This window comes from Humulus lupulus, chromosome 9, assembly GCF_963169125.1.
Source record: "Humulus lupulus chromosome 9, drHumLupu1.1, whole genome shotgun sequence".
Lineage (NCBI taxonomy): Eukaryota > Viridiplantae > Streptophyta > Magnoliopsida > Rosales > Cannabaceae > Humulus > Humulus lupulus.
In genome coordinates, this window is record NC_084801.1 from 184,119,858 (window position 1) to 184,134,441 (window position 14,584).

Below are 14,584 nucleotides of genomic sequence, written 5' to 3' on the forward strand. Positions count from 1 at the left end.
GCAAAATAGCAGATGAACCGAAATACTATCAAAATACAGATGCAACTGAAAAAGTAACAGATGAATCATGAAATTGCCAAAATACAAAATACACAAAGTAAGACACTTACAATCATGGTTGGAGGCTGTACTAGACGAGCTGGACACAACAACATGATCAATAGTTTCAGTAATCAAAGGTGAGTGTTCAAGAGAAGATACCTGATCATTGTTAGGTGAAGGACTGGCGTGTGTGGCTGGTGCTGCTGCAACAGACGCTTGAGCTGGGAAATTTGGTGAGTTGGAAGTGGAAGCAGGTGTGGTCAAAGTGAGTGGAGGCGCAAGAATTTGGAACAAAGTTGTGGGAGTGAGAGTAACCTGTTTTGGGGGCTGAAGAGTATTAAGAGACCCTGCTTTAAATGGAAATTCATGCTCTTTAAAAGTCACATTATGAGAAATATAAACATGACTAGTTAAGCTTATACATTTATATCCCTTGAAAAAATTACTGTAGCCTAAATTGACACATTTCATAAAGCGAAAATTGAACTTATGTTCTTAATATGGGCGAAGACACGGGAAACAAGCACAGCCAAAGACACGAATGAGAGAATAGTCTAGTTTTTTATGGAAGAGAGTCTCAAAGGGTGAAACGTGATGCAAAATAGGTGTTGGTAATCGATTGATTAAGTATACTGAAGTTTGGAAAGCATCCACCCAATATTTGAGTGGCATGGCAGCTTGTGCCAAGAGTGTAAGTCCCATCTCCACAATGTGGCGATGTTTGCGTTCAGCACACCCATTTTGGGCAGATGTGTGTGGACATGAGTGTTGTAAGAGAATGTCACTTTCTTTCACAATGTTTGAGAAAGACTGATATTCACCACCCCAATCACACCTTAGTGTTTTAATTTTCCTATCGAATTGGTTTCTACCAGTGTTTTGAATTGAGTGAAGGCAGCAAGAGCATCATATTTGAATTTGAGAAGGTAGAGCCATGTGTAGCAGCTGAAATCATCAATGAAGTGAATATAAAATATATAGTTAGTATTTGACATAACTAGTGCTGGCCCCCAAAGATCAATATGAATCAATTCTAGAACATGGGAAGCTTTGCTATTTGATGACGGGAAAGGTAAAGAATGAGATATTCCATATTGGCATGCATCACAAAAAGGTTGTTTTTCATTTCTCAACAGTTTTACATTAGTGACAGCTAGAATTTGGTGTAAAATTCTAGGAGATGCATGGCCTAGACGCCTATGCCATGCATCATTCTTGGAAAGTAAAGACTCATCAGTCACTGACTGATCTACATTATTTTTGGAACTTTTCAGAAAAGAGGAAGCAGTAAAAGGACTCGAAGAAGAACTGGATTTTGCAGCAGACAAGGAACGATTAATGTTGGTGTTGAGTTGGTAAAGACCATCTCTAACTGTCCCTTGGAGCAGCACCCTCCTTGTGGCCTTGTCCATCACAAAATAATAATTGGCATCAAACTCAATAAACACATTGTTATCAACAGTAAGCTTAGAGACACTAATAAGGTTTTTTTGTAATTTTAGGGACATGTAGCATGTCATTTAAGCACAAGAGAATGATCTTATTTAGTGTATAAACTTCCTGTGCCAATATGAGAGATGGGAATGGTATTACCGTCGCCTACTGTGAGGCGTTCCTTACCACCATATGCAGCTTGCTGGTTCAGATTGTTCACATCAAAAGTAAGATGGTTGCTGGCTCCACTGTTAACATATCATACATCTGAGTCGACCACTTCAGGAGAAGCAACGAATTAGTAACAAGTTGAGATTCAAGATATGGACTACCTGCTATAGCGAGCACATCGACCCAAGTGCGCATCTGTCAGAGATAGTCGGTCATGCTCATGGCTCCCTTTCTGGTGGTCTGCAACTTTGTACGTGTCTCATCCATTTTTGCCTTTGAGTGAACCCTATAAAGTGTCTCAAGAGACCTCCATAACTCTGCTACAGTATGACAGCCCATTACTTCCGTGGCTATGGTATCTGTCATAGAGCCATAGAGCTATCCCATGAAGAGTTGATCGTTAATGATCCATTGCTCATACGCTGGATTGCTCATGAGTTCTGTATTGCCGGCAGTGTCTTCTTGTGCGTTGGAGCTGAGGCTGGAAGGGATGAACTCTGGTGGTGGGCGTCTGGTTCCATTCAGAAATCCATCCAGGCGATGTCCTCTAATGATGGTAGAAGCCATCGTGCGCCACATGGTGAAGTTATTTCTATCCAGCTTCATTACGAAAGGCTAGCTGAGAGTGCCCCCGAAATGATACGAAGGGATTGGAGATGTGATTGTTGTGGCTGTATTGGGGCTTGAACCCATTTGGGTGGTAGCAAAGTGCGTACCCTTTGAAGAAACGACTGCCGGTGTGCTCCCAAAGCTGGGTGTGGTGGTGTTGTCTTTTGTCGGACATGGTAGCAACGTGGGCCTCTGTGGCTCTGGTACCAAGACAAGATTTGGATTTTGGGAGAATAATATTTCGCAGCTCTATCTATGCTGAGGTATTTCATTTCTTTATATAGAAACTGTACAGGAATACTTTGAGCCTTAGCTCATTACACCTCTAGATAAGGACTACACAAATCATATAAGAAAAATCATTCCAAATCAATTACAACCTATAATTAGGAATCACAAAATATTCTAGACTATCACATCTAGGCACCCTTCATTGTAGGAATTGTTGATTTCATATCTTTTCAATGACATTGAAAAAAAAATTATTTTCATGACATTTTAAAAAATATTTAGTAGTTTTACAAGTTAAATTTATTTTTCATTAAAAAAATTATTACCTATATTTTTTTAATATTAATAACTGAATTATCATGAGATTATCAATATTTATTATGTGCATATTTATTTTATTTTGTAATTTTTTTCTATAATGTAACTTATAAAAAATCACACACACACATATATATATATACACACATAAATAATTTTATATACACTATTAAGTTTAAGAAAAATATGAAATAAACAAGAATAAACATAATAAAAATTGATAATATTGAGATAATATAATAAAAAAACAACGTAGGTAATAATTTTTTTTTAATGAAACATTAATTTAATTTAAAAAAATATTATGTATCATTAAAAATGTCATGAAAATAATTTTTTTCTCATGTTATGTTTTTTATTGTCATAAATTAAATGTCCAAATATTTTAAGAATGAGTCACAATTTATTTTGTATTTTTTATGTATTTTAAAAGAAAAAAATAAAAATAGTATTTAGGGATCATTTTAATTTGAAATTGTTGGGGACCTAACTGATGCAAAATCAACTTTTGAGACCTAAGTATTATAGAGTGTAAAAAATGGGGACTGCGGTTGAAAAAACCCTATAAATAACCCTTCTAAATTTCATAGTTATATTACAAAATAATTTTCTTCATATCAAAACAATCGATGAAGTAATTTTGTTGTTGATTAAAAAAATGAATTAATTTGTATAAAATATTTACCAGTATTACTAATTCAATGAAAATTTAAAATTAACATATTTACATGGAATAGAATATCTAGTTTACCTAGCATTATCTAGTTTCTCCTAGGTCGCTAATTTGCAGCTCGCTAATTATCGCATCGTCATATTCAAAATTAATAAGGTCGCCAGACTTCATTAACATTGCATTTCTAGCTGTTCAAGCTCTGTTCTCACATTATATGTACTAGGGGTATTGCCCAATTTAGTGTTTGATAATTAGTTAGAAAGTAGTTTATTGAATAATTTATGCAGAAGTTACTGCTAAAAGTTAAATTTTAGTTTTTCTTAAAACTGCTTCTTTGAAATTATACTTGTAAGAAAAGAACTATTTTAATGATTATCAACAAAATTTATCAATGACTAAATTGCCAAATAGCAAAAAATTCAGGGCATTTATACTAAAAGCTCTTTTATATATTATTTAGGTTAATAAATAAATATATAGATGCATTTCAAGTGAGAGTAGTTTTGTATTTTAAAATAAAAGTTTGACTAAAACCTAGTAGCATGAGCCACTTTTAGTATTTTAAGATAACATATACTTCTTTAAAAAAATAAAATAAAAGACAACATAAGGTTATTATTATTATTATTATAAATTCAACATTAAATTTAATAACGAGCTTAAATAAAAAACAAAATAGTAACTTTCCAATATATAATTTTTTTTTCATACGTAAAAGTAGAGCAGGTTGTTGAAAATTAACATAGAAGATGAGCCATTTTATTTAAGGGGCACTTAAAACATTGTAAATAAAAAAGTCAAATGTGCATCATAATATTTAAATATTATTTTCGGCATTGTAAATTATTCGAAATTTATTAAAAACTGATGGTTGTGCCTAATATAAATACAATATAAATAGTTATATATATAAAAAAGGATTATAAACCAAAAATATAAGTGAGTATATCATTACTCCCTTTTTAGAGGGAGCACCGCAGTAATATATTCTAAAGTTTTTGGTTGCAATTATTTAGTATAAGTTAATACATTTTAGAGACTTTGGTTGTAGTAATATAGGTTTGAAAAATCAAATTTTTTTTTAAAGAAAACATAGAAAATACTATTTCAGTAAAACTATTATAAAACCATATAATATATTAAAAAAAGTGCAAACATAAAAATTAGTTATTTTTGAATTTTTTTTCTAAATTATTAGATATCTTATTTGTGAAATTTCATATATATGTGTTGATATACATTACACTTTATATAATATATATTTAATAATTTAGCCAAATTAAGAAGATAGTAAGGTCTTTTTGGCTTTCTTTAAATGATTGCAGAGTTGTAATTCATTTTAATTTTGTGCTTCCAGATTAGGAAAATTATATTGTACATTGTACCACGCCATAACATTATATCCGAATTAGTTGTTATTATTTTTAACGGATAAAGTTCTAATTTCCATTTCACAATCTTTATTATTATTCTATATTTGTTTTACTATATAATTAATTAAAATATAATAGGTCAAATAATATAAGCATAAAAAAGCATTGCTATAAGTATAAGTATAAGATTTTCATGGTGTTCAACATAATTTTATATTAATTGATGTAAATTAATATCGAGTCTCATATATTATATTTTAAATTAAAATTAAAATATGTCTGACCTGATATTAAATTACATTAATAATATCTATTATTATTATGTAAGGTCGTATTGGACACCACTAAAACCTTTTAACAATACTCTAAAAGAAGTCGATATCTCTTGTTGTCCCCCTCAAAGTTTTTTAATTGGTTATAATTGTTGGAAGAAGAAAATCAATTTGTGTGATATAATTTAGGTGCTTTTTTGGTAACACTTAAAAAATAATTTTTTTATTTAATTAATTAAAATTTTGATAATTAAACATAGAACAATATTTAGTAACTTTATTTTTATTTATTATTTTTAAAAATTTTAATTAAAATTCATTAAATTTTGAAAATAAATTTTTTTCACTTTTAATTTTTTTTTCTTATATTCTTCAAATTAACACATCATTTTATATTGTTAAACAAAAAATAAAAATAAAAGTTATCAAACAAATTTATTATTTTTTGTTTTTCAAAATAAAAATAATTACCAAACATATTTTTATTTTTAAAAAAATAAAAAAACAAAAATAAAAATAATATTTTAATTTTTGTGTTTAAAAAATTCAAAAACAAAAATTTTACCAATCACAATCTTTAAGATTTATAGATCATTTACTTTGTCTTATTATTTGTTTGAATTTTATATTTTGTAAAATTATTTAAATAGAACCTAAACATGATTTTGATAAAAAAAATAAATATAAAGTTGTTAAGCAAAATAAAAATAAAAATATAAAGTTCTTATATTCTTCAAATTAACACATCATTTTATATTGTTAAACAAAAAATAAAAATAAAAGTTATCAAACAAATTTATTATTTTTTGTTTTTCAAAATAAAAATAATTACCAAACATATTTTTATTTTTAAAAAAATAAAAAAACAAAAATAAAAATAATATTTTAATTTTTGTGTTTAAAAAATTCAAAAACAAAAATTTTACCAATCACAATCTTTAAGATTTATAGATCATTTACTTTGTCTTATTATTTGTTTGAATTTTATATTTTATAAAATTATTTAAATAGAACCTAAACATGATTTTGATAAAAAAAATAAATATAAAGTTGTTAAGCAAAATAATTATGTTTTTAATTAAATTATTAATTTTGTAAATTATTTATGATTTTTGTTCAAATAAAAATTTAACGAAGTTTAGATATTTATTTAAATTATTTTCCCAATAATTTTTTCGTGCAAATTATAAGGGAAATTGATCTATATTGTGAGTCTATGAAAACAATTATAAGTAATCCTCCACTGATTGGTACGTACGGATCTAGATTAAAAGTTGTGGAACCCATTGCCATTAATGATTTTGGTTCAAGCTACCTCTCTATGATTGATCTTCAACACTACAAGTCCATACATTTTTTTTTTAATTACAAATATATATATATTAATTCTCAAGAAAAATCAGAACAAAACTTCATGAAATTTTCCAATACGGATCTAAATTATAACCTTTAATTTCTTCATCTAATCACAGAACCGAATAAAAAAAATATACTAAAAGAAATTGTGTGAATAATTTGCTGCATTATAAAAAAAAAAAAGTTGTAATATATATAATTTATAAAAGATGAGATTATATATATATATAGTTGTATAGAATCAAAGCCACAAAGCTCCAGCTTTTCTGAGTATGGGCAACAATTCACCAGAAATATGGGAAGCCATGACTCTTTCCAAGCCACCAAACACTTTCCCACCTACAAAAACCACCGGAAACTGAACCTTACCACTACAATTTTCTCCGCCGTCACCGTCGCCGACGGCGTTAAGTTTCGACAATTCCTCGACCACGGCGGCTTCTCTTTCCTCATCCACCTCGTAAACGGGCGGGTTAACGCCGTGACCGAGCAGCAATCGTCTGAGGACGTGGCACATACAGCAGCCACGTCGTCCGAACACCACCACCGCATTCTCCGATACCGTTGATTGTATGGCTTCGCTAGCTTCGCTCGTAGTATTGGCCGAGACCGGGTCTTCGATCGGGTTTCTGGCCGGTGGTCTCGGGTCACCCGCGGGTGGGCCTTGGATCCATGTTCGGTAGGGGATTGCCTGTTGCATGGTGATTGTGAAATTGAATCTAGAGAGAGAAAGCTAGAGAGAGAGAGTGGTGTGAGATTTGGAGAAATTTGAAGAGAAATGGGGGAAGATATATCGGGCGAGGAAGGAAGGTCGAGACGCTAACGTCAACGGCAGTGACGTAATCTTCTGCGTCACTGACACTATAGGGTGACGAATGTTACGTCACCCGCGTTGGTAGGACATATTCCAAGTTGCTACTTCTCATCCGATGGGTTTTGTCGTTTTTCTATCATAGATGTTGGATGAATCTTGCAAATAAAATTTGTACTATAATTCATTATATATTCAAAATTGTATTTAATATGTTATAAGGTACTTTCTGGATAAATTATATTTTAATACTATAAAATATTTAGGAAATGACTACAGTGTTGAATGAATTTTGTCCAAATAGATATTCAGAAAATTTACTTTCGGCACTTGGATAGTTATAAATGAATTTTTTTTTATTATAACAGTGTATATTATAGTCATTTAGAACATCTCACAAATTTTAAAGAAAATTTGAGTAATTTACGTTGTCGAAAATAAGATTCAAATAGCTTGTTTTATACGTGTATTGAAAAACAAGCATTCGTAGAAAATTCTACTATTTGAACATTATTTTTTGCACCATAAATTCTTCAAAAAAATTTCAAAATTTGTAGAATGTTTTAAATGACTACAATATATACTGTAATAATGAACAATAAGAATTTATAAATATCCACGTAGCGAAACCAACTTTTATCACCACCAGACACGTATTACATATATTTTTTTTATAAAACATCATTACTCATTGGATAGAATAGAATGGTTACAAGGTAGAATTAATATTTATGACATATTGTATATTAATATTGGTAGAATAATTATATTTACTGTTTTTTATTGTTTAATAAATACCAAAAATATTATGATTGGTTTGACAAATTAGTACAAAATTATTACTACAATATTTCTAGTTTAATTAAATAATATATCTAATATATATTCAAAGTTTTTTTTAATATATTAGATATTTTATGTAAGAATAATATGGATATTTTATTAATATTGAAAACAAATTTGATTAAAATTAAGTTTATGGGTATGTTTTTTGTACTGATTTATTAAATACAGGTAAGAAAAAGAAGTATAATTCCTTGATCAATTTATTGTATAGTGTAATAAAAAATAAAATAAAGAAAGCAAGTGTTATTATCATTTTACGGTGATAAAGTATAAGATTATAACAAGTGAAGTGATAATTTTATTGGTTTAATTTAAAAATAAATAAAAATAAATGCCCTAGTCAAATAGGGAAAGTGTGCAAATAGTTTATTTCGTTTGTAATAGTATAATCAACAAAGTGGGTTGAAATTATATGGGATGCTTGAGATCAAATTAATAATATAAATATTATTAAAAAAAGTAATCGGTAAAAAAAAATTAATAATTTTTTACGAACTCAAAGTATCGAGTAGTGTGTGAAGAAAATTAATTTAAAAATTTTGTTAAAAAAATATATATAATTTACTAATCTTCCAGAAAAAAAAATTAAAAAAGTAAAGGCTTGATTGGTTGTGATTGGAAAATTGCATTTTCAAAAAATGTGTTTCTAAAATAAAATCTGAATTTATAGTTTGAAAATATATTTTTGAAAATGTGATTAGTTTAGTATCTGAAAATCGTTTTTGAGTTTTAAAAATCTAAATATGTGATTGGTATGGAATCTAAAAATATAAAAACGTGATAGATTTGTAGGATTTTAAGAAACAACGATTTGGAATAAGAAAAACGTGATTTTTTTGTTTTTGATTTTATAACACAAAATTAGAATACTAATTTGAATTTTATTTTAAAAAACATCTTACCAATCACTTTTTTTTTATAGAACACACTGTTTTTAAGTTTTTAAAATGATAAAATTATATTTGGATACTCTACTAATCACACCCTATGCTACTATCTCATAGATAGATTCGACACAATATATTAAATCCTTACATGAATTCCACATTAATTATTATGCATTTGTGAATTTTTTTAGTATACTTTATTATTATATATATTTTAAATAATAGGTGAGAGTACTAAAATTAGGTTTTGCAACGTTACTTTAAATTCCATGAAAATTTGTGATGAAAAAACAAGCAGAAAAAGAAAATAAACCAAGTAAGAGGAAAAGTCTTGAAATGAAACCATTGGCTGTAAACCATGAATGTTCACTTTTGATAGTGATATTACTCATTGTCAAATCTGTGGTAGTGTAACAACTCGGCACATAGCATATGAGATTTGGGAGGTGGAAATAATTGTGGCGTTAACTCAGCATAAGTGCAATTCTAATTAGGGATGTACACGTGTTGAGTTTTTGAGTTTTAGGTGTTTCAGCTTCGAAGTTTGTGGATTTTGAGTTGGGAAATGGGGTATTGAACCAGCTTCAAATTTTTCGGTTTTTTGGGTAATTTAGAGTTTCGGGTTTAGTTGGGTCGGGTTGGGTTTCAGGTGAGATTGGGCCGAAAATAGGTCTTGGTAAAAAATTTCAAAAATACTAATTTTTTGACACTTTTTTATTTATTTTATTTTTACTTTTCACATGTTTTTTTAACTTTGTTGTTAGTTTGGTTCAATTGATTTTTTACAAATTGGGTCTTAGTAATTTTTTTCGAAAGAATAGGGAGTTAGGGTTTTTTTGTCATAAAATTTGAATTAAAATTAAAATATATTTTTTAATTTTTTCGAGTTCAGGTATATGTGTATTTACTACACCCGATTTCGACCCGAACATACTCGGGTTTAGGTCTAATTGGATTCGAAATTAACAGGTTTTGTCAAAAACTAGATTTTTGGGTTGCGGGTCGGATGAGCTTTCGAGTTTTGCAGGTCAAATGTTCACCCTAACTCCAATAGCAAATGTTATTTTTGTGTTAGACTAGCACCAAAATTATAAAATGCCTTCCTCTTTTTTTACCGTGTGATTGAAATGAATATAGTGTAACCACATTACCAAAATGATGTTTTGCAGTGTCATTGGATTTCGCCTAATACATTTGAAAAATATATAAAAGTGAAATTTCAAGCATTTCTTACCAAATCTTGTAATGTTATATTTTATTATTCTGAAGATTTTTTTTTCTTTATCTAGCTTGAAAAAATGTGTCAATTAGCTTGTTTGAATACCATATTATTGTATATAAACTATTTTTAAAGTTAGACATTTTTTTAACAAATAGTGATCCAAGCAATTTTATAATTCAATTGCACTTCATACAATGAAATAATATTATTTAGAAATATCTTATTTTATTTAATTAAATTTTTTAAAAAGATTTTATAAAACATTAGAAAATATAAACATAACTTCAAGTAAATAATAGAGAGTGTTATTATCTTATTGAAATTAATTCTGAACGAAAATGAGATTAAAGAAGTATTTTGTATTAATTAGTAAAATACAAGGACATATTATGATATTATTGAAAGTAGTATTTAGTCAAAATACATAAAAGTAACATAATATATATTCTTAAATTATTTAAAAATTATTATTGATGTGATTTTTCATAAACTAAAAATTAAGAATTAAAAAAATAATATTAAGTTTGATATAAAACATAAATAATAGAAATATATACTTTTTACATAGTTCAGTTGTTAAATTTTATGAATCAATATTATTGATGTATTTTCTCAAAGAAACTATTTATACAATTTCTCCAGAGTTTTATACAAAAAAAAATGTTTGCCATTTTCTAGTCCATTCTCTCTATTTACATGGGGAAAATAGACAAATTTAGAAAACTTACAAAAGCTTGTAACTACCCTTTATTATATAAATGATATTAATTGTTTGATTGATTATATTTACCATGCAAAATTGCAATAATCTCTTTATGGATATAAATCATGGATCTTCAGGGATTTGTATCAGCGTCTCCAGCCTATCAGTCGCGATTTGAAGTCTTATTGTGCGAGCTCAAACATCCCAGGACAATTCAATTTGCTTATCAGGTTACACAAACTAAGTTTAGGCGATCTTAGGATCTACCTAAACTATCTCCTCATTTCTTTGGCGACCTATGTTTGGACGGATCTGAACATCTTGAACTCAAAACCATGAACCTCGAGATAGGAAGGCTTCGTTAAATGTTGCACGAACAAAACAAGTCATCTCGTGTTTTCCACGTACAACAATTGTACAAAAAAAAAAATGGTAGATGGAGGTGGGCTAGCAAAAGTCATGATGGCTACTACTTTTTATTTATTTATTTAAAATTGTACATGTCATGGACTTTATTTTACTTTTATTTTTACCCTATATAATTTGTTTTACCCAAATCAATAACTTTGACACTCTACACGAGGGATGATTAGTTAACTTGTTTATCATAGAATTGTTGGGGTCAGCCATTTTTAGAATTGATGACCTTGATACTAAAGTATCTTGATTGCCTTTTTTGATAGAACTCAAAATCCAACCAAAGTTAGTGGAAAAAATTATTTTATTAAAACCATTATTATTTTAATGTTTCAATTCTCCATGTCCACACATTCATGCCAATTATCAACTCCATTTTTAACCATATGAATATGTCCACACTTTTAACTTTAGGTAGTTTCTTGACTTAGGACAGCCTACTTGATTAAGTTGTCATTAATCTAAACTAAATGTCTTTCAAATTAGGGCTCTGTCTAGCTACTATTGGTTTGAAGAGTAATCCATTCAGAGGCAACTTTATGAACTTTATTTGAGATTAGGCATCCATTGGTCCAAATTTTATTCATAGAAAATGCCATCGATTTGATCAATCTTGGGGATTTCTGAAGACCAATGGACTTGTATCAGAAATACTATAGTTGTTGATTTTTTTATCCCATTTTAGAGATATCTATCTACTCCTCTGTCGATGCTTGTAGTATGGCATATATTCAATCTCTCTTGCTAATTAGAGTTTATGAAATAATATCTATTACTATATTCAATGTATTGTGAAAAGAACATGCTACTCACGAGACTAATGTGTTTGTAAATAAAGTTGAGTTGTTCGAAATGCGCGCTTCATTAAAGGGAAAGCCGAGCGAGAAGTTCCACAAGAGGAAGAAAAGAAGCAGGAGCTCGAGCCTTTAAGGATGAACGAATGATCTAATGAAGCTAGGGAAAGTCGGTTATAATTGAGCGAGAAAAATGAACTTGGAGAGGATATGTGGACCAATGTCGATAAGTCATTTTAAACTTTCTCTTTGTTCTTTTACTATAAATTGCTGACTTTTATCATAGATGAAAGAGTATTTTCAGAGTCTTTGCTATATTGTTATTCTCTCAAAATATAAAGAAAATAAGATCTAACTTAAGCATCATAGAGTTTTCTTATAGGTATTCACTTTTTATCTTTGTCAAAGTTTGATTATAGAGAAATAATCTATATCGGAGTTTCTATTTTGTGAAATAAATATTGCTTGAAAGATTTAATCCGAAGAATTATATAATAAAATAATAAGTTTCGTAACACAATTTTATTTCCTTCTTATTTAACAAACATAAACGAAAAAATATTTCATTTTTTTCTCATCTCTCTTAATTTCCTTCCTCACTACCAAACATCACATAAGTAAAGTATTTTTCTTTCATTCATTTCAAACACACAAATTCGAATAATATGCCTCACTTAAATTTTTAATTAGCTAAATATACTTTTCTATAATATTTGGATATTTCTTTTGTATGTGAAATTATTTTTCTCAAACCAAACCAAAGATGATTTTACTTAAAGTAAGGAGACACTTTGGAGAGAAAAAAAAAGCAAGGAGATGATCGACAAGAGAGTTTTCATGCAGAAAAGTGTAGCCACAAAATGAGAGTGGTCACATTCAAAATAAGTGGTCCTTGGAATAATAATGCCAAGCCTATCCCAGGACCGCGCGCCATGTACACGACACCATTAGCAATGACGTCACCCATGACACTTCACATTATAACTGGCTTACTTATCACAACAATCTGATGCTATTGATATAATCTAATACGTATTTTAATTTAATAAGTATTATGATGTATCGCTAATCAATCATAAAATAACACATCAAATGTTGTTGGACAGCTTAAAGTGTCAAATATCATAATACTTATTAAATTAATTATTCCAAGTATTTCACATGGACCTGTAGTTTTCTGCCACGTTTGTGAAACCGTTGTCATCTATGATGACCGACCACTGACTCACACACACTCATCTTTCTTTCTCTGATGACGTGGGATGACGTGGATTCTTTCTTGATTTTAAATCACGTTTTGTTCTAAAAGCAGTCAAAAACTTTATTTTGTGGTGTAACCTACGCGTTGCAGTTGCGGCCAAGTGAATATCAAAAAAACTTTAATCATAAGTTACACGTGTTATCTCATCACGTGGCCCCCACGTGAGTGACCTCTCTAGCTCCACATGATATCGCACGTGTTGTTTCATTTTGTTATGAACATGATTGATAATCATCGAGTTAGATTAAGAAAGAAGACTAAGTCAGCATATTATTATATATAGTGCATATTTATATATATATATATACTTTTATTCTTAAGATCATATGAGATTTACTATTAAAGTGTCTCTTAGATTTTGCTCAATTTGTGAAGAAATTGAAGTTGGTCAAGGCTAGGTTAGAAGAAAAGTGCATAATTTTGTTGAACCAAAAAATATGGATTAGGTTTTGTCTATATACATTTTACTAATTTGAATGCTTCAAAGAAATACTTTTGGTTAATCAACATATATATATATATATACACATTATGGTTTTCTTTGGAATATGATGAATAAAGTGGTCTTTACAACTCATCATAAGAAAAACATACAAAGATATGTTTTCACTTTTTATCATATATTTTTTAGATATAATTTTTACTTTGTTTTTAAATGTCTTGTCAAATTTATGTAAGAATAAAAATGAGATACCATTTTAGGTAGAAATAGTTTGACTATAAATATATAGATTCATATATATTGAACCGACCACGGTACTAGCAATGACTAATTAGTTTAAAGTAGTCGCAATTTCAAGTCAAAATATCAAACTTGAATTTTAATAATTTATGGACCCACCTAATTTTAATTTTCTACTAGGATCGATACATACCATATTCAATTTCTTTTATAATTTATTTACTACGAAAAATGTTTACATTTTAATTTTTACAACTGCTATATTGATCATTTAGGTCTCTTTTTGTAACATCCCACATTTTCATAATACATTTCTTTATTATAAATGAGAGTTTCAATACATAAATTGTACAAATTTACAAATTTAAGAAATAATAATGAAAAAATAGTGTTTAAAATATGTTTTTATGTTTTTAATGAGATTAAAGAGAGAGAAACTTGAGTAGTCAAGTATTAGACCCAAATGTCATATAATTTTAATA

The 14,584-nt window shown here is 28.7% G+C and overlaps 1 protein-coding gene across 1 annotated transcript; it reads right to left on the reverse strand.

Annotated features, from left to right (window-relative positions):
• Positions 1-6,409: 6,409 nt before the first annotated feature.
• On the reverse strand, positions 6,410-7,249 carry LOC133801565 (glutaredoxin-C9-like). The gene has a single exon (XM_062239806.1). It carries the CDS (start codon positions 7,177-7,179, stop codon positions 6,721-6,723), a length of 459 nt encoding a protein of 152 aa, XP_062095790.1. The 5' UTR covers positions 7,180-7,249; the 3' UTR covers positions 6,410-6,720.
• Between the last annotated feature and the right edge of the window lie 7,335 nt (positions 7,250-14,584).